Below are 25,326 nucleotides of genomic sequence, written 5' to 3' on the forward strand. Positions count from 1 at the left end.
TCCCTACGCACCGCGGGCAGGTTTCCCGGACCGAAGCCTCGTATTCCTCAACTAAAAGGACACCAATCCTACTGTCCCTACGCACCGCGGGCAGGTTTCCCAGACCGAATCCTCGTATTCCTCAACTAAAAGGACACCAACCCTACTGTCCCTACGCACCGCGGGCAGGTTTCCCAGACCGAAGCCTCGTATTCCTGAACTACAAGGACACCAACCCTACTGTCCCTACGCACCGCGGGCAGGTTTCCCGGACCGAAGCCTCGTATTCCTCAACTAAAAGGACTCCAACCCTACTGTCCCTACGCACCGCGGGCAGGTTTCCCGGACCGAAGCCTCGTATTCCTCAACTAAAAGGACTCCAACCCTACTGTCCCTACGCACCGCGGGCATGTTTCCCGGACCGAAGCCTCGTATTCCTCAACTAAAAGGACACCAACCCTACTGTCCCTACGCACCGCGGGCAGGTTTCCCGGACCGAAGCCTCGTATTCCTCAACTAAAAGGACACCAACCCTACTGTCCCTACGCACCGCGGGCAGGTTTCCCAGACCGAAGCCTCGTATTCCTCAACTAAAAGGACACCAACCCTACTGTCCCTACGCACTGCGGGCAGGTCTCCCGGACCGAAGCCTCGTATTCCTCAACTAAAAGGACACCAACCCTACTGTCCCTACGCACCGCGGGCAGGTTTCCCAGACCGAAGCCTCGTATTCCTCAACTAAAAGGACACCAACCCTACTGTCCCTACGCACCGCGGGCAGGTTTCCCAGACCGAAGCCTCGTATTCCTCAACTAAACAGACACCAACCCTACTGTCCCTACGCACCGCGGGCAGGTTTCCCGGACCGAAGCCTCGTATTCCTCAACTAAAAGGACACCAATCCTACTGTCCCTACACACCGCGGGCAGGTTTCCCGGACCGAAGCCTCGTATTCCTCAACTAAAAGGACACCAACCCTACTGTCCCTACGCACCGCGGGCAGGTTTCCCGGACCAAAGCCTCGTATTCCTCAACTAAAAGGACACCAACCCTACTGTCCCTACGCACCGCGGGCAGGTTTCCCGGACCAAAGCCTCGTATTCCTCAACTAAAAGGACACCAACCCTCAGAGACTACGTGAATATTGAAAGAGTAGAGCAGTGGCTGCAGAGCGGCGTCGATAGGACATTGAACAAGTCCCATACCCGTTTGACTGTATCGTCCTCCCGGTCGTCCCCTAGACAGCCCAGGGCCTCAGAGCGCTGCTGGAAGAAGGTCCCCAGAGACAGACGGAGGTAGCTCTGGTTCCCTCTGTCCAGCTCCTGGGACACCTGGCTGGCCCTCATCAGGATGTGGCTGCTGGCTGGGAGTCTCCAGGACGTGTCAGATAGGAGACCTGGGCTGGTGGAGGCAGGCTCCATCACCTCCTCCTGCATGAACTGGTTCTCCTTCTCAAACTCCTTCTGGTCCTCTATGATCTTATCTATGGCGTTACCTGGAACACAATTAAACAGGACAACTGCTTATCTGTCTATGGTGTTACCTGGAACACAATAAAACAGGACAACTGGTGATCTGTCTATGGTGTTACCTGGAACACAAGGCTGATACTAACCCCCAACTAAACGCTAGGCTGATACTAACCCCCCCGGCTGTACCAAACGCTAGGCTGATACTAACCCCCCCGGCTGTACCAAACCAAACGCTAGGCTGATACTAACCCCCCCGGCTGTAACAAACTAAACACTAGGCTGATACTAACCCTACGGCAGTACCAAACTAAACGCTAGGCTGATACTAACCCCCCCGGCTGTACCAAACCAAACGCTAGGCTGATACTAACCCCCCGGCTGTACCAAACTAAACACTAGGCTGATACTAACCCCCCCGGCTGTACCAAACCAAACGCTAGGCTGATACTAACCCCCCCGGCTGTACCAAACTAAACACTAGGCTGATACTAACCCCCCACTGACCAAACTAAACGCAAGGCTGATATTAACCCCCCCGGCTGTACCAAACTAAACGCTAGGCTGATATTAACCCCCCCGGCTGTACCAAACTAAACGCTAGGCTGATAATAACCCCCCCCCGGCTGTACCAAACTAAACGCTAGGCTGATACTAACCCCCCCCGGCTGTACCAAACTAAACCCTAGGCTGATACTAACCCCCGGCTGTACCAAACTAAACTCTAGGCTGATACTAACCCCCCGGCTGTACCAAACTAAACACTAGGCTGATACTAACCCCCCCGGCTGTACCAAACTAAACACTAGGCTGATACTAACCCCCCAGCTGTACCAAACTAAACACTAGGCTGATACTAACCCCCCCGGGCTGTACCAAACTAAACGCTAGGCTGATACTAACCCCCCCCGGCTGTACCAAACTGAACGCTAGGCTGATACTAACCCCCCCGGTTGTACCAAACTAAACGCTAGGCTGATACTAACCCTCCCGCTGTACCAATCTAAACGCTAGGCTGATAGTAACCCCCCCACAGTACCAAACTAAACACTAGGCTGATACTAACCCCCCGGCTGTACCAAACTAAACATTAGGCTGATACTAACCCCCCGGCTGTACCAAACTAAACGCTAGGCTGATAGTAACCCCCCCACAGTACCAAACTAAACACTAGGCTGATACTAACCCCCCGGCTGTACCAAACTAAACATTAGGCTGATACTAACCCCCCGGCTGTACCAAACTAAACACTAGGCTGATACTAACCCCCCCGGCTGTACCAAACTAAACACTAGGCTGATACTAACCCCCCCCGGCTGTACCAAACTAAACACTAGGCTGATACTAACCCCCCCCGGCTGTACCAAACTAAACGCTAGGCTGATACTAACCCCCCCCGGCTGTACCAAACTGAACGCTAGGCTGATACTAACCCCCCCGGTTGTACCAAACTAAACGCTAGGCTGATACTAACCCTCCCGCTGTACCAAACTAAACGCTAGGCTGATACTAACCCCCCGGCTGTACCAAACTAAACGCTAGGCTGATACTAACCTCCAACTAAATGCTAGGCTGATACTAAACCCCCACTGTACCAAACTAAACGCTAGGCTGATATTAACCTCCAACTAAACGCTAGGCTGATACTAACCCCCGGCTGTACCAAACTAAACACTAGGCTGATACTAACCCCCCGGCTGTACCAAACTAAACGCTAGGCTGATACTAACCCCCCGGCTGTACCAAACTAAACGCTAGGCTGATACTAACCCCCCCGGCTGTACCAAACTAAACACTAGGCTGATACTAACCCTCCGGCTGTACCAAACTAACCGCTAGGCTGATACTAACCCCCCCGGCTGTACCAAACTGAACGCTAGGCTGATACTAACCCCCCCGGTTGTACCAAACTAAACGCTAGGCTGATACTAACCCCCCCGCTGTACCAAACTAAACGCTAGGCTGATACTAACCCCCCCACTGTACCAAACACTAGGCTGATACTAACCCCCCGGCTGTACCAAACTAAACACTAGGCTGATACTAACCCCCCGGCTGTACCAAACTAAACACTAGGCTGATACTAACCCCCGGCTGTACCAAACTAAACACTAGGCTGATACTAACCCCCCGCCTGTACCAAACTAAACGCTAGGCTGATACTAACCTCCCGGCTGTACCAAACTAAACACTAGGCTGATACTAACCCCCGGCTGTACCAAACTAAACACTAGGCTGATACTAACCCCCCGGCTGTACCAAACTAAACACTAGGCTGATACTAACCTCCCGGCTGTACCAAACTAAACGCTAGGCTGATACTAACCCCCCGGCTGTACCAAACTAAACGCTAGGCTGATACTAACCTCCAACTAAACGCTAGGCTGATACTAACCTCCAACTAAACGCTAGGCTGATACTAAACCCCCACTGTACCAAACTAAACGCTAGGCTGATATTAACCTCCAACTAAACGCTAGGCTGATACTAACCCCCGGCTGTACCAAACTAAACACTAGGCTGATACTAACCCCCCGGCTGTACCAAACTAAACGCTAGGCTGATACTAACCTCCCGGCTGTACCAAACTAAACGCTAGGCTGATATTAACCTCCAACTAAACGCTAGGCTGATACTAACCCCCCGGCTGTACCAAACTAAACACTAGGCTGATACTAACCCCCCCGGCTGTACCAAACTAAACGCTAGGCTGATATTAACCTCCAACTAAACGCTAGGCTGATACAAACCCCCCCGCTGTACCAAACTAAACACTAGGCTGATACTAACCCCCCCCGGCTGTACCAAACTAAATGCTAGGCTGATACTAACCCCCCGGCTGTACCAAACTAAACACTAGGCTGATACTAACCCCCCGGCTGTACCAAACTAAACGCTAGGCTGATACTAACCCTCCGGCTGTACCAAACTAACCGCTAGGCTGATACTGTTTGTTCAATCAGCATTCAGGATCCAAACAAGCAGTTTTAATAATGGATCTTCCGTACCGACGGTACGATGTGGAACACCAACACCTAGTCATCATGACCAAAGGAACAACACACAAATCCCTATTTCCATTTCCAGCTAAAAAGAACAGTTTGCCAATAACTCCTCTACTTACTGCCTGGAACGAAGTCCTCAGCCTGGAACTGGTCTGCTACCTCCGGCAGCTGGTGTCCATCCACCTCCTTCTCAAAGGACGAGTAGTAAGCCAGATCAGTCACCCACTTCCCCTCCTCGTTCTGGTAGACCACACTGTGAGAGGCTGGATCACAGACACACAGGGAGGACAATGAAACACAAACCTGATGGAGACCCCTGTTCTGTAAACCAGGGTACCAGTGAGGATTTACTACAGCTGGACAACTTGGTACAGCTGTTAAGTCATTAACAATAAAATCAGACAATTGTTTTCATGTCATCGCACTTTTCTGTCCATGAATTTATAGCAGTGTAAGTTGTTACATCATATATTAAGCATCAGTTAAATTAGATATTAAACATGAACCCTGTAAGGATCCTGGATCTAGTTGATTAGATATTAAACATGACCCCTGAAAGGATCCTGGATCTAGTTGATTAGATATTAAACATGACCCCTGAAAGGATCCTGGATCTAGTTGATTAGATATTAAACATGAACCCTGTAAGGATCCTGGATCTAGTTGATTAGATATTAAACATGACCCCTGAAAGGATCCTGGATCTAGTTGATTAGATATTAAACATGACCCCTGAAAGGATCCTGGATCTAGTTGATTAGATATTAAACATGAACCCTGTAAGGATCCTGGATCTAGTTGATTAGATATTAAACATGAACCCTGTAAGGATCCTGGATCTAGTTGGTACATCCGATATTAAACATGACCCCTGTAAGGATCCTGGATCTAGTTGGTACATCCGATATTAAACATGACCCCTGTAAGGATCCTGGATCTAGTTGGTACATCCGATATTAAAACATGACCCCTGTAAGGATCCTGGATCTAGTTGACTAGATATGAAACATGACCCCTGTAAGGATCCTGGATCTAGTTGACTAGATATGAAACATGACCCCTGTAAGGATCCTGGATCTAGTTGACTAGATATGAAACATGACCCCTGTAAGGATCCTGGATCTAGTTGACTAGATATTAAAACATGACCCCTGTAAGGATCCTGGATCTAGTTGACTAGATATGAAACATGACCCCTGTAAGGATCCTGGATCTAGTTGACTAGATATGAAACATGACCCCTGTAAGGATCCTGGATCTAGTTGACTAGATATTAAAACATGACCCCTGTAAGGATCCTGGATCTAGTTGACTAGATATGAAACATGACCCCTGTAAGGATCCTGGATCTAGTTGACTAGATATGAAACATGACCCCTGTAAGGATCCTGGATCTAGTTGACTAGATATTAAACATGACCCCTGTAAGGATCCTGGATCTAGTTGACTAGATATTAAACATGACCCCTGTAAGGATCCTGGATCTAGTTGACTAGATATTAAACATGACCCCTGTAAGGATCCTGGATCTAGTTGATTAGATATTAAACATGACCCCTGAAAGGATCCTGGATCTAGTTGACTAGATATTAAACATGAACCCTGTAAGGATCCTGGATCTAGTTGACTAGATATTAAACATGACCCCTGTAAGGATCCTGGATCTAGTTGATTAGATATTAAACATGACCCCTGTAAGGATCCTGGATCTAGTTGCTTAGATATGAGTCGCTCTGGATAAGAGCGTCTGCTAAATGACTTAAATATGAAACATGACCCCTGGTTATTTACACATCATCATCATCTGATCCAGGAAGGAACTTCCTGAATGACAGTGGAGTGACTAACAGCTGTTGTGATAGGTCATGTGATGCAACAACAGCCCAAGGGTCAGAATAAAGGTGTTCCGAGAGGAATGTCAAGAATATTTGTTGTCTCATTTGTTACGCTGGTGAAGACCGTTGTGCACGGGTCCTCCCAGGGAACTGTCCGATCCGCCCTAGGGAACTGACCGATCCCCCCTAGGGAACTGACCGATCCCCCCTAGGGAACTGACCGATCCCCCCTAGGGAACTGACGTTTATCATCTGTGGTCTGATTGATTTCCAGCAGGGTCTCATTAGATTTAACAGAGAAAGCATTGAGGCTATGAACTTGTGTTTTCGCCGCCTCTGATTGGACACTGAGGATACCGAGGGCAATTGTGCAGGATAGACTATTGCGCAATACCCGACACCTGATCATTATCTGAATGAAAAAAATGACAGCCTATTTTTATTTTATTTAACAAGGCAAGTCAGTTAAGAACAAATTCTTACTTACAATGACGGCCTACCAGGGAACAGTGGGTTAACTGCCTTGTCCAGGGGAACAGTGGGTTAACTGCCTTGTCCAGGGGAACAGTGGGTTAACTGCCTTGTCCAGGGGAACAGTGGGTTAACTGCCTTGTTCAGGGGAACAGTGGGTTAACTGCCTTGTTCAGGGGAACAGTGGGTTAACTGCCTTGTTCAGGGGAACAGTGGGTTAACTGCCTTGTTCAGGGGAACAGTGGGTTAACTGCCTTGTTCAGGGGAACAGTGGGTTAACTGCCTTGTTCAGGGGAACAGTGGGTTAACTGCCTTGTTCAGGGGAACAGTGGGTTAACTGCCTTGTTCAGGGGAACAGTGGGTTAACTGCCTTGTTCAGGGGAACAGTGGGTTAACTGCCTTGTTCAGGGGAACAGTGGGTTAACTGCCTTGTTCAGGGGAACAGTGGGTTAACTGCCTTGTTCAGGGGAACAGTGGGTTAACTGCCTTGTTCAGGGGAACAGTGGGTTAACTGCCTTGTTCAGGGGAACAGTGGGTTAACTGCCTTGTTCAGGGGAACAGTGGGTTAACTGCCTTGTTCAGGGGAACAGTGGGTTAACTGCCTTGTTCAGGGGAACAGTGGGTTAACAGCCTTGTTCAGGGGAACAGTGGGTTAACAGCCTTGTTCAGGGGAACAGTGGGTTAACAGCCTTGTTCAGGGGAACAGTGGGTTAACTGCCTTGTTCAGGGGAACAGTGGGTTAACTGCCTTGTTCAGGGGAACAGTGGGTTAACTGCCTTGTTCAGGGGAACAGTGGGTTAACTGCCTTGTTCAGGGGCAGAAGAACAGATTTTTACCTTCCAGCAACCTTTCGGTTATTGGCCCAACGCTCTAACCACCAGGCCACCCGCCGCCCCCTCCTACACGGGGAGCCGTTTGTACCGGACCGCTACACGGGGAGCCGTTTGTACCGGACCGCTACACGGGGAGCCGTTTGTACCGGACCGCTACACGGGGAGCCGTTTGTACCGGACTGCTACACGGGGAGCCGTTTGTACCGGACCGCTACACGGGGAGCCGTTTGTACCGGACCGCTACACGGGGAGCCGTTTGTACCGGACCGCTACACGGGGAGCCGTTTGTACCGGACCGCTACACGGGGAGCCGTTTGTACCGGACCGCTACACGGGGAGCCGTTTGTACCGGACCGCTACACGGGGAGCCGTTCGTACCGGACCGCTACACGGGGAGCCGTTCGTACCGGACCGCTACACGGGGAGCCGTTCGTACCGGACCGCTACACGGGGAGCCGTTTGGACCGGACCTCTACACGGGGAGCCGTTTGTACCGGACCGCTACACGGGGAGCCGTTTGTACCGGACCGCTACACGGGGAGCCGTTTGTACCGGACCCCTACGCGGGGAGCTGTTTGGGACTTACCCGGTTGGAAGTCCAGGTTATCAGGACAGTGGTTCCAGTCGCTGTCAGAGGAGTCCTCCTGGTGGAAGCTCTGAGAGAGGTACTTAGCCTCCAGAGAGGTGGAGAGAGGATCCTTCTCACCCTGACTCATGTCTGACAGACCAGGAGGACCAGGAGGTGCAGAGGAGTCCCCACATGGACCTCCTCTTGGCCCCAGGGCAGCAGGCCTCCCCCTCCCCTCCTCCTCATCATCACTATGCGAAGGAAGCACCTGGTATAGAAGGGCAGCACTCACTAACACCGTATAATTTTTTACAATCTTTACCTTAATTTAACTAGGAGATGTTGGTATTCTTCAAATGTTTAACCCCGAGGGGCAGCATGTCCTAAATGTATTGGTGTGTAAATGTACCTGAGAGAGGTGGAAGCTGCTCTGTGTGGTCTGGAGGTGAGAGGTCATGTCCTGGGGTCTCCAGTGTCCAGCACCAGTCCTCAGGTATATAGAGTCCAAGACACCGTGACCCTCCCCTGCCACCCCAGACTCTGTACTGTCCATGGCATCCTGCACAACCAAACCCCCCACACACACATTAATGGAGGGGACAAGATTATACAAGTGTCTATGTTGTATGTAACAGTATCAGTTCAGGTGACAAAGATGACCGTATTATGTCCGGTGACCGTATCACTGCCGATGACCGTATAACTGCCGGTGACCGTATCACTGCCGGTAAATAGCACAGAACAGGGTAGTGGGCGGCCAGGAGTTTTTCCTGACAGCGTGATCTGACCCGGAGGAACTCCTGGCCTCTAGGTACAACTCCTGCCACATACAAAGTCTCAGTTCACACTGGTGTTGTAATGGAAAAATGGCCAACAGAAGACTCACCAGCGCCTCCTGTCTGTCTAAGGCCATACTCCAGTTGACAGGGGACGTCCTCTGTGGCCCAGAGCTGGTCTCTCCAGTCCCCACCGGCCCCACACGGTCCCCCATCAGGTCCTGGGCATTCTCTCCCGGCACGCTGCCCCCCAGGATCCCCAGCCCCCGCAGCACATCGTAGGTGGTCTGGGCCGAGGAGGTGGAGGAGAGGGGTAGAGTGGACACTCCATCGTTCCCGCCCTCCTCACTCCCACTGCTCCCGTCGCCTCCTCCTCCTGGTGAAGAACAGATGACCGGTTACCAACGTCCACCCAGAGGTTACCAACGTCCACCCAGAGGTTACCAACGTCCACCCAGAGGTTACCAACGTCCACCCAGAGGTTACCAACGTCCACCCAGAGGTTACCAACGTCCACCCAGAGGTTACCAACGTCCACCCAGAGGTTACCAACGTCCACCCAGAGGTTACCAACGTCCACCCAGCGGTTACCAACGTGGACTGGAACTGGAACACGCTGTCGTACACGTCGATACAGAGCATCCCAAACAAGCGCAACGGGTGACATGTCTGGTGAGTACGCAGGCCATGGAAGAACTGGGACATCGCAATTGTGTTTGTTGTCTGTAACTTACGGCTGCCCAATACCATAACCCCACCGCCGCCATGGGGCACTATGTTCACAACGTTGACATCAGCAAACCTCTCGCCCACACAACGCCATACACGTGATCTGCGGTTATGAAGTTGGACGTACTGAAAAATTCTCAAAAATGGCGTTAGAGGTAGCTTATGATAGAGAAATGAACATTCAATTATCCGGCAACAGCTCGTGGAGATCTCTGCAGACAGCATGCCAATTGTAACCTTCCTCAAAATTTGAGACATCGTGTTGGGTGAGAAAACTGCACATTTTAGAGTGGCCCTTTTATTGTCCCCAGCACAAGGTGCACCTGTGTAATCATGACGTTTAATCAGCTCTTTGATATGCCTATCAGGTGGATGGATTATCTTGGCAAAAGGAGAAATGCTCACTAACACGGATGTAAACAAATTTGTGCACAGAATTAGAGAGAAATAAGCTTGTTGTGAGTATGGAACATTTCTGGGATCTTTGATTTCAGCTCATGAAACATGGAACCAACACTTTCCTATTTTTGTTCAGTGTCTGTTACCTGTTACAGTGTTGATGACTTGGCCCTCTGCAGAGTATCTGTGTTCGTACCCAGTTAGAGGAGAGTTACGACCAGAGTAAGCTTCTTCGTCAGAGCTGCCTCCCTCCAGCCCAGGTCTGAAGCTGGGACGGTTGCTCTCTCCCACCTAACACAGACAGACATAACCCATGACCTCTGGTCTGACAGGCTAAAACAGGGCTGTGTTCAGTAGGACTATTTGGGGAGAAAACATTTTGAAACCAAACGTTAACATCAACTTATCAAATACTGATTGGTTTGAGACTGTTTTGTAACGTTGTTCAGCTTTGTGTTTTCTACTGAACAGGTCAGACAGAAGCAGTGAGATAGAGAGACAGACAGCGACGTATCATACCAGCTGTCGGGAGGTGCTGGACAGCAGTAGTCTGTGTCTGGTAGAACTGTGTCCCCTAGCTGCCTCCAGTTCATCCTCAGTGTCCTCCTCATCACTACCAGGACACGAGTCCATCCCTGTAGCAGCCAGCCGCACGTCAGGCATCTGGAAACCCTCATGACAGGACAAACAATCCAATCTTAGTGAAACCAGGCTGAAATAGAATACTAATATACTGTTTAGTTTGTACAGGAAGATGAATAAAGAATACTAGTTGTGAACAAGATCCATTGGCTGACAAGTGTATGACAGAGCTGCTCTTAGTCTCCATAAATAAGGTTTCAATATACCAGTGTTTTCCACTAGTACATAGGAATAGCCAACCAAATAGAAGACGCAGCCAACCAGGGCCTGCCGAGGCAGAGACGTAGCCAACCAGGGCCCGGCGAGCCAGAGACGTAGCCAACCAGGGCCTGCCGAGGCAGAGACGTAGCCAACCAGGGCCCGGCGAGCCAGAGACGTAGCCAACCAGGGCCCGGCGAGCCAGAGACGTAGCCAACCAGGGCCTGCCGAGCCAGAGACGTAGCCAACCAGGGCCTGCCGAGCCAGAGACGTAGCCAACCAGGGCCTGCCGAGCCAGAGACGTAGCCAACCAGGGCCCGGCGAGCCAGAGACGTAGCCAACCAGGGCCTGCCGAGGCAGAGACGTAGCCAACCAGGCCCCACCTGAGCCAGAGACGGAGCCAACCAGGCCCCACCTGAGCCAGGGACGTAGCCAACCAGGCCCCACCTGAGCCAGGGACGTAGCCAACCAGGCCCCACCTGAGCCAGGGACGTAGCCAACCAGGCCCCACCTGAGCCAGAGACGTAGTCAACCAGGCCCCACCTGAGCCAGAGACGTAGCCAACCAGGCCCCGGACGGCCAGAGACGTAGCCAACCAGGCCCAACCGAGCCAGGGACGTAGCCAACCAGGCCCAACCGAGCCAGAGACGTAGCCAACCAGGCCCCAACCGAGCCAGAGACGTAGCCAACCAGGCCCCACCTGAGCCAGAGACGGAGCCAACCAGGCCCCGGCGAGCCAGAGACGTAGCCAACCAGGCCCCGGCGAGCCAGAGACGGAGCCAACCAGGCCCCAACCGAGCCAGAGACGGAGCCAACCAGGCCCCAACCGAGCCAGAGACGTAGCCAACCAGGCCCCACCTGAGCCAGAGACGGAGCCAACCAGGCCCCACCTGAGCCAGAGACGGAGCCAACCAGGCCCCACCTGAGCCAGAGACGGAGCCAACCAGGCCCCACCTGAGCCAGAGACGGAGCCAACCAGGCCCCACCTGAGCCAGAGACGGAGCCAACCAGGCCCCACCTGAGCCAGAGACGGAGCCAACCAGGCCCCACCTGAGCCAGGGACGGAGCCAACCAGGCCCCACCTGAGCCAGGGACGGAGCCAACCAGGCCCCACCTGAGCCAGAGACGGAGCCAACCAGGCCCCACCTGAGCCAGAGACGGAGCCAACCAGGCCCCACCTGAGCCAGAGACGGAGCCAACCAGGCCCCACCTGAGCCAGAGACGGAGCCAACCAGGCCCCACCTGAGCCAGAGACGGAGCCAACCAGGCCCCACCTGAGCCAGAGACGGAGCCAACCAGGCCCCACCTGAGCCAGAGACGGAGCCAACCAGGCCCCACCTGAGCCAGAGACGGAGCCAACCAGGCCCCACCTGAGCCAGAGACGGAGCCAACCAGGCCCCACCTGAGCCAGAGACGTAGCCAACCAGGCCCCACCTGAGCCAGAGACGGAGCCAACCAGGCCCCACCTGAGCCAGAGACGGAGCCAACCAGGCCCCGGCGAGCCAGAGACGGAGCCAACCAGGCCCAACCGAGCCAGGGACGTAGCCAACCAGCCCCAACCGAGCCAGAGACGTAGCCAACCAGGCCCCAACCGAGCCAGAGACGTAGCCAACCAGGCCCCACCTGAGCCAGAGACGGAGCCAACCAGGCCCCAACCGAGCCAGAGACGTAGCCAACCAGGCCCCAACCGAGCCAGAGACGTAGCCAACCAGGCCCCGGCGAGCCAGAGACGTAGCCAACCAGGCCCCGGCGAGCCAGAGACGGAGCCAACCAGGCCCAACCGAGCCAGAGACGGAGCCAACCAGGCCCCACCTGAGCCAGAGACGGAGCCAACCAGGCCCCACCTGAGCCAGAGACGGAGCCAACCAGGCCCCACCTGAGCCAGAGACGGAGCCAACCAGGCCCCACCTGAGCCAGAGACGGAGCCAACCAGGCCCCACCTGAGCCAGAGACGGAGCCAACCAGGCCCCACCTGAGCCAGAGACGTAGCCAACCAGGCCCCACCTGAGCCAGAGACGGAGCCAACCAGGCCCCACCTGAGCCAGAGACGGAGCCAACCAGGCCCCACCTGAGCCAGGGACGTAGTCAACCAGGCCCCACCTGAGCCAGAGACGGAGCCAACCAGGCCCCACCTGAGCCAGAGACGTAGCCAACCAGGCCCCACCTGAGCCAGAGACGTAGCCAACCAGGCCCCGGCGAGCCAGAGACGGAGCCAACCAGGCCCAACCGAGCCAGAGGTGGTCGAAATTTTTGGAATCTGGTACATTCTACTGCCTTGATTCGATCCAAAATACACACTAAATTATTCAATACTTTATCGAGTTCACCTCCCAGATTGGAAACCTTTGTGGTATTGTTTAGAAAGACATTACTTTAAAATGTAAATGACTGAACATGAATTCAGTGTATTGTTAGTTGTTTTGGATATATGATCAGGAATAAGAACATTAAAACTTTAACATTTAATCGATCTTCTTTGATATTGACCATAACCTGTTGGTGGGGGGGGGAAACTTGTGTTAAGGCTTTTCAACCTCGGCTCTGAATCCACAATATGGCAATCTAATAGAACTCAGGGGCTTTTCTTTAATGGAAGCTTCTCTAATGTCAAACAGTGTGGTGTACCGCAGGGCAGCTCTCTAGGACCTCTACTCTTTTCTATTTTTACCAATGACCTGCCACTGGCATTAAAACAAAGCATGCTGATGATTCAATCATATATGCATCAGCAACCCCAGCTAATGAAGTCACTGAAACCCTTAACAAAGAGCTGCAATCTGTTTTGGAATGGGTGGCCAGTAATAAACTGGTACTCCTGGCTAAGAGTTGAGGAAAGTGACGGTCACTTCTTGTTTTTATAATAAACATTCATGTGTTGGAATTTCTAAATTGTTGGCATAGTCAACTCACACAGACAAACACACTTCCCAAAAGCTCTGTCAGCGAGATGCGGTAAGCTACACTGACGCTAAAGTGACGCTAAAGTGACGCTAAAGTGAGTGACCTTCGTCTTGTCTGACAAGCCCCGACATCCCAGGAAAAGAAACCTAGACAATCCTTGGTTTTCTTGTCCAGATGTTTTTTAATTTTTTTATTTAACTTGGTAAGTCAGTTAAGAACAAATTCTTATTTTCAATGACGGCCTAGGAACAGTGGGTTAAATGCCTTGTTTCAGGGGCAGAACGACAGATATGTACCTTGTCAGCTCGGGGGATTCGATCCAGCAACCTTTCGGTTACTGGTCCAACGCTCTAACCACTAGGTTACCCTGCCGCCCCATGATGTGACACCATATACATTTAACCTCATGATTGATGAACGGCAAAGAGATACAGGAGAAGGACTTTTGGTTATAAAAGGTTTCCAACTGACTGAACAGTCAACTGGCTGCTCAGTTGCCAATCACAGCCCACCTAGTCAACACTGGCTGCTCAGCTGTCAATCACAGCCCACCTAGTCAACACTGGCTGCTCAGTTGCCAATCACAGCCCACCTAGTCAACACTGGCTGCTCAGCTGTCAATCACAGCCCACCTAGTCAACACTGACTGCTCAGCTGTCAATCACAGCTCACCTAGTCAACACTGGCTGCTCAGCTGTCAATCACAGCCCACCTAGTCAACACTGGCTGCTCAGCTGTCAATCACAGCCCACCTAGTCAACACTGGCTGCTCAGCTGTCAATCACAGCCCACCTAGTCACCACTGGCTGCTCAGCTGTCAATCACAGCCCACCTAGTCAACACTGGCTGCTCAGCTGTCAATCACAGCCCACCTAGTCAACACTGGCTGCTCAGCTGTCAATCACAGCCCACCTAGTCAACACTGGCTGCTCAGCTGTCAATCACAGCCCACCTAGTCAACACTGGCTGCTCAGCTGTCAATCACAGCCCACCTAGTCAACACTGGCTGCTCAGCTGTCAATCACAGCCCACCTAGTCACCACTGGCTGCTCAGCTGTCAATCACAGCCCACCTAGTCACCACTGGCTGCTCAGCTGTCAATCACAGCACAGTAAATAGCCTACTATGCCCCACTACTCCGCATGGCTGGCTGCGAGAAACACTTGAAAATAAAATAAATGTACCAAAAAAACTCTAATTAGGCTCAGTGGAGGGTTTCAACTCATCGTTACCACTTACATTACGAGAGACGTGGAAATGACGTGGAAAGAAATTAGACTGCAACCAACAACAGCGCCCACAAACTGGACGAGGGACACAATGCGTTTTCCTGTCATCGCTCACGTTGTGACTGACAGGCGCCTGTCCTATCAACAGATCTCTAGACGATGCTCTGACAGGCGCCTGTCCTATCAACAGATCTCTAGACGATGCTCTGACAGGCGCCTGTCCTATCAACAGATCTCTAGACGATGCTCTGACAGGCGCCTGTCCTATCAACAGATCTCTAGACGATGCTCTGACAGGCGCCTGTCCTATCAACAGATCTCTAGACGATGCTCTGACAGGCGCCTGTCCTATCAACAGATCTCTAGACGATGCTCTGACAGGCGCCTGTCCTATCAACAGATCTCTAGACGATGCTCTGACAGGCGCCTGTCCTATCAACAGATCTCTAGACGATGCTCTGACAGGCGCCTGTCCTATCAACAGATCTCTAGAAGATGCTCTGACAGGCGCCTGTCCTATCAACAGATCTCTAGAAGATGCTTGTCGTTCATTCTAGCGGGAGAGGGATTGACGGACTAGCGAATTCAAACTTTTATAAAAAAGTATCTTAGTTAATGAAGTGGAAAAAGTTACCGGCTGAAAATAAGTCTGTAACCGCCTGATTAGTCGATGCTAATGGATGACACTGAATAGACTGCCTGTCCGCCTGCCCGCCTGTCTGTCTGCCCGCCTGTCTGTCCGCCCGTCTGCCTGGAAAGTAATACAAGTAATTGTGTCATGGAGGAGTTGTATCCACCTGATCATAGTCATCCAGGAACTGGTATCTGTTCTTCTGTGGTTCTGTGGAACTGGGCTGAGATGAATAGTATTGGTTGGCTGGCTGGTCCTGAAAATCAATACAATATTATTATGAATGAAGAAACAGACATAAAAATAACATGTGTTGAGACGGGGAGAAAGCAGGGGAAGAGAGGAGACGGGGAGAAAGCAGAGGAAGAGAGGAGGAAGAGAGGAGAAAGCAGGGGAAGAGAGGAGACGGGGAGAAAGCAGAGGAAGAGAGGAGGAAGAGAGGAGAAAGCAGGGGAAGAGAGGAGACGGGGAGAAAGCAGGGGGAGAGAGGAGGAAGAGAGGAGAAAGCAGGGGGAGAGAGGAGACGGGGAGAAAGCAGGGGAAGAGAGGAGACGGGGAGAAAGCAGAGGAAGAGAGGAGACGGGGAGAAAGCAGAGGAAGAGGAGGAGGAAGAGAGGAGAAAGAGGAGAAAGAGAGGAGAAAGAGAGGAGAAAGAGGAGAAAGAGAGGAGAAAGAGGAGAAAGAGAGGAGACGGGGAGAAAGCAGAGGAAGAGAGGAGACGGGGAGAAAGCAGAGGAAGAGAGGAGAGAGGAGACGGGGAGAAAGCAGGGGAAGAGAGGAGACGGGGAGAAAGCAGGGGAAGAGAGGAGACGGGGAGAAAGCAGAGGAAGAGAGGAGAAAGCAGGGGGAGAGAGAGGAGGAAGAGAGGAGAAAGCAGAGGAAGAGAGGAGACGAGGAGAAAGCAGAGGAAGAGAGGAGACGAGGAGAAAGCAGAGGAAGAGAGGAGAAAGCAGAGGAAGAGAGGAGAAAGCAGAGGAAGAGAGGAGAAAGCAGGGGGAGAGAGAGGAGGAAGAGAGGAGAAAGCAGAGGAAGAGAGGAGACGGGGAGAAAGCAGAGGAAGAGAGGAGACGGGGAGAAAGCAGAGGAAGAGAGGAGACGGGGAGAAAGCAGAGGAAGCGAGGAGACGGGGAGAAAGCAGAGGAAGAGGAGGAGAAAGAGAGGAGAAAGCAGAGGAAGAGGAGGAGAAAGAGAGGAGAAAGCAGGGGGAGAGAGGAGGAAGAGAGGAGAAAGCAGGGGGAGAGAGGAGGAAGAGAGGAGAAAGCAGGGGGAGAGAGGAGGAAGAGAGGAGAAAGCAGGGGGAGAGAGGAGGAAGAGAGGAGAAAGCAGAGGAAGAGAGGAGAAAGCAGAGGAAGAGAGGAGAAAGCAGAGGAAGAGAGGAGAAAGCAGAGGAAGAGAGGAGAAAGCAGAGGAAGAGAGGAGAAAGCAGAGGAAGAGAGGAGAAAGCAGAGGAAGAGAGGAGGAGACGGGGAGAAAGCAGAGGAAGAGAGGAGGAAGAGAGGAGAAAGCAGGGGAAGAGAGGAGAAAGCAGAGGAAGAGAGGAGAAAGCAGAGGAAGAGAGGAGAAAGCAGAGGAAGAGAGGAGAAAGCAGAGGAAGAGAGGAGGAGACGGGGAGAAAGCAGAGGAAGAGAGGAGGAAGAGAGGAGAAAGCAGGGGAAGAGAGAGGAGGAGACGGGGAGAAAGCAGGGGAAGAGAGAGGAGGAGACGGGGAGAAAGCAGGGGAAGAGAGAGGAGGGAGACGGGGAGAAAGCAGGGGAAGAGAGAGGAGGGAGACGGGGAGAAAGCAGGGGAAGAGAGAGGAGGAAGAGAGGAGAAAGCAGGGGAAGAGAGAGGAGGAAGAGAGGAGAAAGCAGGGGGAGAGAGGAGGAAGAGAGGAGAAAGCAGGGGGAGAGAGGAGGAAGAGAGGAGAAAGCAGGGGGAGAGAGGAGGAAGAGAGGAGAAAGCAGGGGGAGAGAGGAGGAAGAGAGGAGAAAGCAGGGGGAGAGAGGAGGGAGGAGAAAGCAGGGGGAGAGAGGAGGGAGGAGAAAGCAGGGGGAGAGAGGAGGGAGGAGAAAGCAGGGGGAGAGAGGAGGGAGGAGAAAGCAGGGGGAGAGAGGAGGGAGGAGAAAGCAGGGGGAGAGAGGAGGGAGGAGAAAGCAGGGGGAGAGAGGAGGGAGGAGAAAGCAGGGGGAGAGAGGAGGGAGGAGAAAGCAGGGAGAGAGAAGAGGAAGAGAGGAGAAAGCAGGGGGAGAGAAGAGGAAGAGAGGAGAAAGCAGGGGGAGAGAGAGGAGGAAGAGAGGAGAAAGCAGGGGAAGAGAGGAGACGGGGAGAAAGCAGGGGAAGAGAGAGGAGGAAGAGAGGAGAAAGCAGGGGAAGAGAGAGGAGGAAGAGAGGAGAAAGCAGGGGAAGAGAGAGGAGGAAGAGAGGAGAAAGCAGGGGAAGAGAGAGGAGGAAGAGAGGAGAAAGCAGGGGAAGAGAGAGGAGGAAGAGAGGAGAAAGCAGGGGGAGAGAGAGGAGAAAGCAGGGGGAGAGAGAGGAGGAAGAGAGGAGAAAGCAGGGGGAGAGAGAGGAGGAAGAGAGGAGAAAGCAGGGGGAGAGAGAGGAGGAAGAGAGGAGAAAGCAGGGGGAGAGAGGAGGAAGAGAGGAGAAAGCAGGGGGAGAGAGAGGAGGAAGAGAGGAGAAAGCAGGGGGAGAGAGAGGAGAAAGCAGGGGAAGAGACGGGGAGAAAGCAGAGGAAGAGAGAGGAGAAAGCAGGCAGAGAGGTCATCTTACAGCAAGAGGTATCTCCTGTCCCTCCACCCGTCCTCTCTGCATGGCAGGGCTAACCAGCTTGTTTAAGAACAGGTCCAGATCTTCATCCTGCAGGTCGTTCACGTCGATATCGTCATCTGGGGATCAAACAGACAAACAGGCAAAGATCAATAATCAATAGAACGACAAACACAATACACAGCTATAACCCCCACCAGAGAGGTGTTCAGACACAATACACAGCTATAACCCCCACCAGAGAGGTGTCCAGACACAATACACAGCTATAACCACCACCAGAGAGGTGTTTAGACACAATACACAGCTATAACCCCCACCAGAGAGGTGTTCAGACAATACACAGCTATAACCCCCACCAGAGAGGTGTTCAGACACAACACACAGCTATAACCCCCACCAGAGAGGTGTTCAGACAATACACAGCTATAACCCCCACCAGAGAGGTGTTCAGACACAACACACAGCTATAACCCCCACCAGAGAGGTGTTCAGACACAATACACAGCTATAACCGCCACCAGAGAGGTGTTCAGACGCAATACACAGCTATAACCCCCACCAGAGAGGTGTTCAGACACAATACACAGCTATAACCACCACCAGAGAGGTGTTTAGACACAATACACAGCTATAACCACCACCTGAGGTGTTCAGACAACACACAGCTATAACCACCACCTGAGGTGTTCAGACAACACACAGCTATAACCACCACCTGAGGTGTTCAGACAACACACAGCTATAACCACCACCTGAGGTGTTCAGACAACACACAGCTATAACCACCACCTGAGGTGTTCAGACAACACACAGCTATAACCACCACCTGAGGTGTTCAGAAAGGTGAACGTTCACATTGTTGTAGAAATAAATTAAATGCATAGAGCTGGCACAATTTCCTATGCTTTTTGACAACGCAAAAACCCCATGTCTGTTCTGCACTATCCATTTCTATGTGAATGGTCAGTAATGCTGCATCTTCCTGAATAAGCTTCATGTTGAGCTAGGACAGGGGTGGGGCCTCACCTGTGACATCACTGTTCATGCTGTCCATAGACATGAGCTTCTCATTGGCCAGGAAGCTGGAGACACTCCCACTGAAGCGGTCGCTGTCGGCTCCGTCACTGGCCAGACTCTGGTCGTCTACGGTGCCTGGGAGGGATCGGACCTGGATCCCAGAGACAGGATTACAACTAGGGGTAAGGAGAGGTGGCTACCACCCATACTGGACCCTAAAGGTCTGGACAGGGGGAGGCTACCACCCATACTGGACCCTAAAGGTCTGGACAGGGGGAAGCTACCACCCATACCGGACCCTAAAGGCCTGGACAGGGGGAGGCTACCACCCATACTGGACCCTAAAGGTCTGGACAGGGGGAAGCTACCACCCATACTGGACCCTAAAGGTCTGGACAGGGGGTGGCTACCACCCATACTGGACCCTAAAGGTCTGGACAGGGGGAGGCTACCACCCATACCGGACCCTAAAGGCCTGGACAGGGGGAGGAGAGGTGGCTACCACCCATACTGGACCCTAAAGGTCTGGACAGGGGGAGGCTACCACCCATACTGGACCCTAAAGGTCTGGACAGGGGGAGGAGAGGTGGCTACCACCCATACTGGACCCTAAAGGTCTGGACAGGGGGAGGCTACCACCCATACTGGACCCTAAAGGTCTGGACAGGGGGAGGCTACCACCCATACTGGACCCTAAAGGCCTGGACAGGGGGAGGGAGAGGTGGCTACCTCCCATACTGGACCCTAAAGGTCTGGACAGGGGGAGGCTACCACCCATACCGGACCCTAAAGGCCTGGACAGGGGGAAGGAGAGGTGGCTACCACCCATACTGGACCCTAAAGGCCTGGACAGGGGGAGGCTACCACCCATACTGGACCCTAAAGGCCTGGACAGGGGGAGGCTACCACCCATACTGGACCCTAAAGGTCTGGACAGGGGGAGGCTACCACCCATACTGGACCCTAAAGGTCTGGACAGGGGGAGGGAGAGGTGGCTACCTCCCATACTGGACCCTAAAGGTCTGGACAGGGGGAGGGAGAGGTGGCTACCACCCATACTGGACCCCAAAGGCCTGGACCCTAAAGGTCTGGACAGGGGGAAGGAGACCCCTCTAAAAGCTAATGAGACAACATTGAGAGTGTGTGATACCTTTAGATCCATAAAGTCCCTATTAACCAGGTTGGTGAAGGTCAGCCGCCCCGTAGAGAGATCTGATAGGGAGATGAGAAATTCAGTTAGTTGGTTTGTTAGCTAACATAGCACACCAGCCTGATGGACATACTGATCTATCAACTAGTGAAGGACAGAGACCAGCCTGATGGACATCACTGATCTATCAACTAGTGAAGGACAGAGACCAGCCTGATGGACATCACTGATCTATCAACTAGTGAAGGACGGAGACCAGCCTGATGGACATCACTGATCTATCAACTAGTGAAGGACAGAGACCAGCCTGATGGACATCACTGATCTATCAACTAGTGAAGGACAGAGACCAGCCTGATGGACATCACTGATCTATCAACTAGTGAAGGACAGAGACCAGCCTGATGGACATCACTGATCTATCAACTAGTGAAGGACAGAGACCAGCCTGATGGACATACTGATCTATCAACTAGTGAAGGACAGAGACCAGCCTGATGGACATCACTGATCTATCAACTAGTGAAGGACAGAGACCAGCCTGATGGACATCACTGATCTATCAACTAGTGAAGGACAGAGACCAGCCTGATGGACATCACTGATCTATCAACTAGTGAAGGACGGAGACCAGCCTGATGGACATCACTGATCTATCAACTAGTGAAGGACAGAGACCAGCCTGATGGACATCACTGATCTATCAACTAGTGAAGGACAGAGACCAGCCTGATGGACATCACTGATCTATCAACTAGTGAAGGACAGAGACCAGCCTGATGGACATCACTGATCTATCAACTAGTGAAGGACAGAGACCAGCCTGATGGACATACTGATCTATCAACTAGTGAAGGACAGAGACCAGCCTGATGGACATCACTGATCTATCAACTAGTGAAGGACAGAGACCAGCCTGATGGACATCACTGATCTATCAACTAGTGAAGGACAGAGACCAGCCTGATGGACATCACTGATCTATCAACTAGTGAAGGACGGAGACCAGCCTGATGGACATCACTGATCTATCAACTAGTGAAGGACAGAGACCAGCCTGATGGACATCACTGATCTATCAACTAGTGAAGGACGGAGACCAGCCTGATGGACATCACTGATCTATCAACTAGTGAAGGACGGAGACCAGCCTGATGGACATCACTGATCTATCAACTAGTGAAGGACGGAGACCAGCCTGATGGACATCACTGATCTATCAACTAGTGAAGGACAGAGACCAGCCTGATGGACATCACTGATCTATCAACTAGTGAAGGACAGAGACCAGCCTGATGGACATCACTGATCTATCAACTAGTGAAGGACGGAGAGTTAATCAAGACCACGTGGTACATCAGGTTTACCTCTCAACCCAATAATAATACCAATAATAATACTAATAATAATACTAATAATAATAATAATAATACCAATAATACTACTACTAATAATAATAATAATATCACTACTAATAATACCACTAATACTAATAATACTACCACTACTGTTAATAATACCATTACTACTAATAATAATACCACTACTACTAATAATAATAATAATACCACTACTGCTAATAATACAAATAATAAATGCCATTTAGCAGACGCTTTTTTCCAAAGCCACTTCGTGACGCGTGGATACCATTTGACTAATGGGTGACCCTGGAATCGAACCCACGACCCTGGCATTGCATGCACCATGCTCTACCAACTGAGCCACACAGAAACGCAAACCAAGGTAAATGGTACAGTGTTACCGTCTCCATGTTCAGAGTGTCTTCCAGGGAGAGGTCCAGTCTGTGTGTTGGGGCCGAGGGAGGAGGCTCTAGTCCTGGGCTCGGTCTCGTCCAGATTCACCTTCACCAGCATGTCTGAGAACCGGTGGGCTGCTATGAAGTCATCTGCATCATCTCTGAGAGGTGGAGAAAGACAGAGAGGGGATCCATGTTAGCAACATCATTCACTGAAGAAAACACATCCCTAACCGCAGTACGTCGGCTCCTTAACCCTGTACTTCTCCGGTCCTCCTTAACCCTGTACTTCTCCGGTCCTCCTTAACCCTGTACTTCTCCGGTCCTCCTTAACCCTGTACTTCTCCTTAACCCTGTACTTCTCCTTAACCCTGTACTTCTCCTTAACCCTGTACTTCTCCTTAACCCTGTACTTCTCCTTAACCCTGTACTTCTCCTTAACCCTGTACTTCTCCTTAACCCTGTACTTCTCCGGGGGCTCCTTAACCCTGTACTTCTCCGGTCCTCCTTAACCCTGTACTTCTCCTTAACCCTGTACTTCTCCGGGGGCTCCTTAACCCTGTACTTCTCCGGTCCTCCTTAACCCTGTACTTCTCCTTAACCCTGTACTTCTCCGGGGGCTCCTTAACCCTGTACTTCTCCGGTCCTCCTTAACCCTGTACTTCTCCGGTCCTCCTTAACCCTGTACTTCTCCGGTCCTCCTTAACCCTGTACTTCTCCGGTCCTCCTTAACCCTGTACTTCTCCGGTCCTCCTTAACCCTGTACTTCTCCGGTCCTCCTTAACCCTGTACTTCTCCGGTCCTCCTTAACCCTGTACTTCTCCGGTCCTCCTTAACCCTGTATTTTGTAATTGCTGACAATTCTTATCATTAATACCTGGGGGAAAAATTCACCTTGCTCCTGAATATCATTATCTGCTCCTTACATTTTTCAACTTCAGAGCACATGTGCTCCTTGGAAAACAAGTCAGCATAGAGTCCTGCATGACATGACTTTCACTGCTGCTAAAACTCTTGATACTCACAGCTCATCTTTGAAGCTGAGGGCAAATTTCCCCTGTTCCTTGTTGTAGGACTGAGAGTTAGCCAGAGAGAGCCGACCGTCCTCCAGATATGACGCCTGGACAGCATTTACTCTGGAGAGAAACGAGATTCATTTTTAGTAGTCAGATTGTTATGAACACTGATCAGAGCTACATAACGGTAACACTGTATTAGAAGGTACTGAGCCAGAACCCCTATAGTTCTGCAGGGCCTTGTGTTCCAGTAACATTGTTGTTGATGTTGAGGTGGTAAGTGGTGCTGCTGACCCACCTGTTGTCAGCCCCAGCTCTAATTTTAGCCATGGTGGAGGCAGCTACGGGCAGCCCCAGGGTGGAGCCCAGGGTGACGTTCCCCAGGGTGGCACGGCTGTTGCCCACAGAGCTAGACAGGAAACTGGGGAACGCCTCATCCTCGATGTTGCTGAAACTCTCGGTCATGATGTCGGGGCTACGGTTAGGCCCGCTACCTCAGGTTCTACTGCAGACCATCAACTGAGTGGAGAGGGAAAAAAACATTCATCACAATTGCTGATAAACATGCCAGTCGGACAAGCAACACCTCAGTTCATAGTGGCAAGTGTGTTGTAGTCAGAACTAAAACTGCCATGTAGATTCCTCCTTGTGATGTTCACATGACGGCAATGTCAAAGACGCTAAAGTACCCAGTCATTTGACTCCGGTCCAAACTCAAGCAACAAGTTAATCAAAAACAAGAGACTGCCACATTGTTCCAACTAGATGAATATTAGATGGACAGATATAGTAGCTAACGTTAGATACCTCAGTGTAGCCAGTCAGTTGTCGTTGTGGCCTGGCAAAACAAACTTGTGTTGACACAGAGGAAAGTTTGTCAAGGCTAGTTAGTTAGCTACAAACACTTTAGCCAAAGTGGGTGTACACACAAATAAACCGTTTTCTAACTTACTGAATAGTTTAAGGCCAGTACTTTACCAAAATACCTCAAGTAAACAGCGCGACAATTTTCACAACAAATGAAGAAACTTCTCTCTCCCGAGTTAAAACCGACTCGCAGAAATTTACGAGACAGAGCCGCAAGACATGACGTCCACACCGTAACGTTACTGTTTCTAAAGTATCAACACGTTTAAGTGATTTTTTCACAACACAAGTAACGAAAAGTTAAAAACAATACCGTGTTTTCCTAGCCAGTTATAAGTGTAACATATAGTCGGTAACAAACCGGACCAGTAGCCTCGGAGAAACACAGTATTCCGTTGGATCAATCACAGGAAGCCCGCGCTAAGCGACCATCACTGTGGGCGGGACGGAGATAGAAAGAGACGTTTTGATTGGACTAACCTCTTTGACCATGTGAAAGGGTGTATCACCATTGGATTGTTATCCTGTCATTTAACTATAATTAGTTCAATTGTAGAGACCAATATATATATACTAACCAGATCAATGTCCTTACCAGATATGGTCCTTACATTCTGAAAGTATAGCATTGGATTGAAGTGCTTCTCATCAACTAATTGTGATATATAGTTATATGGTATATTATTCTTGCTCATGAAATGTATGTGATATATATTCAAAATGTGTAGCGCTTGTTGCAGATTCAATAGCATCCATACCGTATCATAAATCCTAAGGAGTGGTCAGGAACTTGCAGGAGTATCATATGTTCCCCACAGCAGCTGCAACCATCACTTGGCTAGCTGACAGCTGCACAGTGAATACACCATACCAATTCTGACCGACTCCCATCTTTCTATAGACTTCAGGAGATACTTGCTGTGATTTGTGTACAGTATGAGAACGACAGACAGTTTCATAATGTAAAGTGCTCAGGACCCCCAGTCTGATAGTATCATGAGAGAAACCCAGTGTTAGAATGTAAAGTGTTCAGGACCCTCAGTCTGATAGTATCATGAGAGAAACCCAGTGTTAGAATGTAAAGTGTTCAGGACCCTCAGTCTGATA

General features: G+C 51.2%; 1 protein-coding gene across 1 annotated transcript in view; it reads right to left on the reverse strand.

Annotated features, from left to right (window-relative positions):
• The window catches only part of LOC120030969, a 59,789-nt gene extending 35,174 nt beyond the window's left edge, over positions 1–24,615 (reverse strand). Inside the window, exons 1-15 of the mRNA XM_038976475.1 lie at positions 24,533–24,615; positions 23,651–23,871; positions 23,362–23,472; positions 22,343–22,497; positions 20,581–20,642; positions 19,440–19,581; positions 18,414–18,529; positions 15,832–15,921; positions 10,584–10,727; positions 10,211–10,355; positions 9,047–9,312; positions 8,570–8,719; positions 8,179–8,428; positions 4,573–4,716; positions 1,185–1,474 (exon numbers count right to left, since the gene is read on the reverse strand). Of these exons, the coding sequence (XP_038832403.1) occupies positions 1,185–1,474; positions 4,573–4,716; positions 8,179–8,428; positions 8,570–8,719; positions 9,047–9,312; positions 10,211–10,355; positions 10,584–10,727; positions 15,832–15,921; positions 18,414–18,529; positions 19,440–19,581; positions 20,581–20,642; positions 22,343–22,497; positions 23,362–23,472; positions 23,651–23,817 (2,232 nt within the window). The 5' untranslated portion in view covers positions 23,818–23,871; positions 24,533–24,615. The remainder of the gene's footprint in view (positions 1–1,184; positions 1,475–4,572; positions 4,717–8,178; positions 8,429–8,569; positions 8,720–9,046; positions 9,313–10,210; positions 10,356–10,583; positions 10,728–15,831; positions 15,922–18,413; positions 18,530–19,439; positions 19,582–20,580; positions 20,643–22,342; positions 22,498–23,361; positions 23,473–23,650; positions 23,872–24,532) is intronic.
• Positions 24,616–25,326: the final 711 nt, after the last annotated feature.

The sequence above is a fragment of the Salvelinus namaycush genome, chromosome 37 (genome assembly GCF_016432855.1).
Source record: "Salvelinus namaycush isolate Seneca chromosome 37, SaNama_1.0, whole genome shotgun sequence".
Classification (NCBI taxonomy): Eukaryota; Metazoa; Chordata; class Actinopteri; order Salmoniformes; family Salmonidae; genus Salvelinus; species Salvelinus namaycush.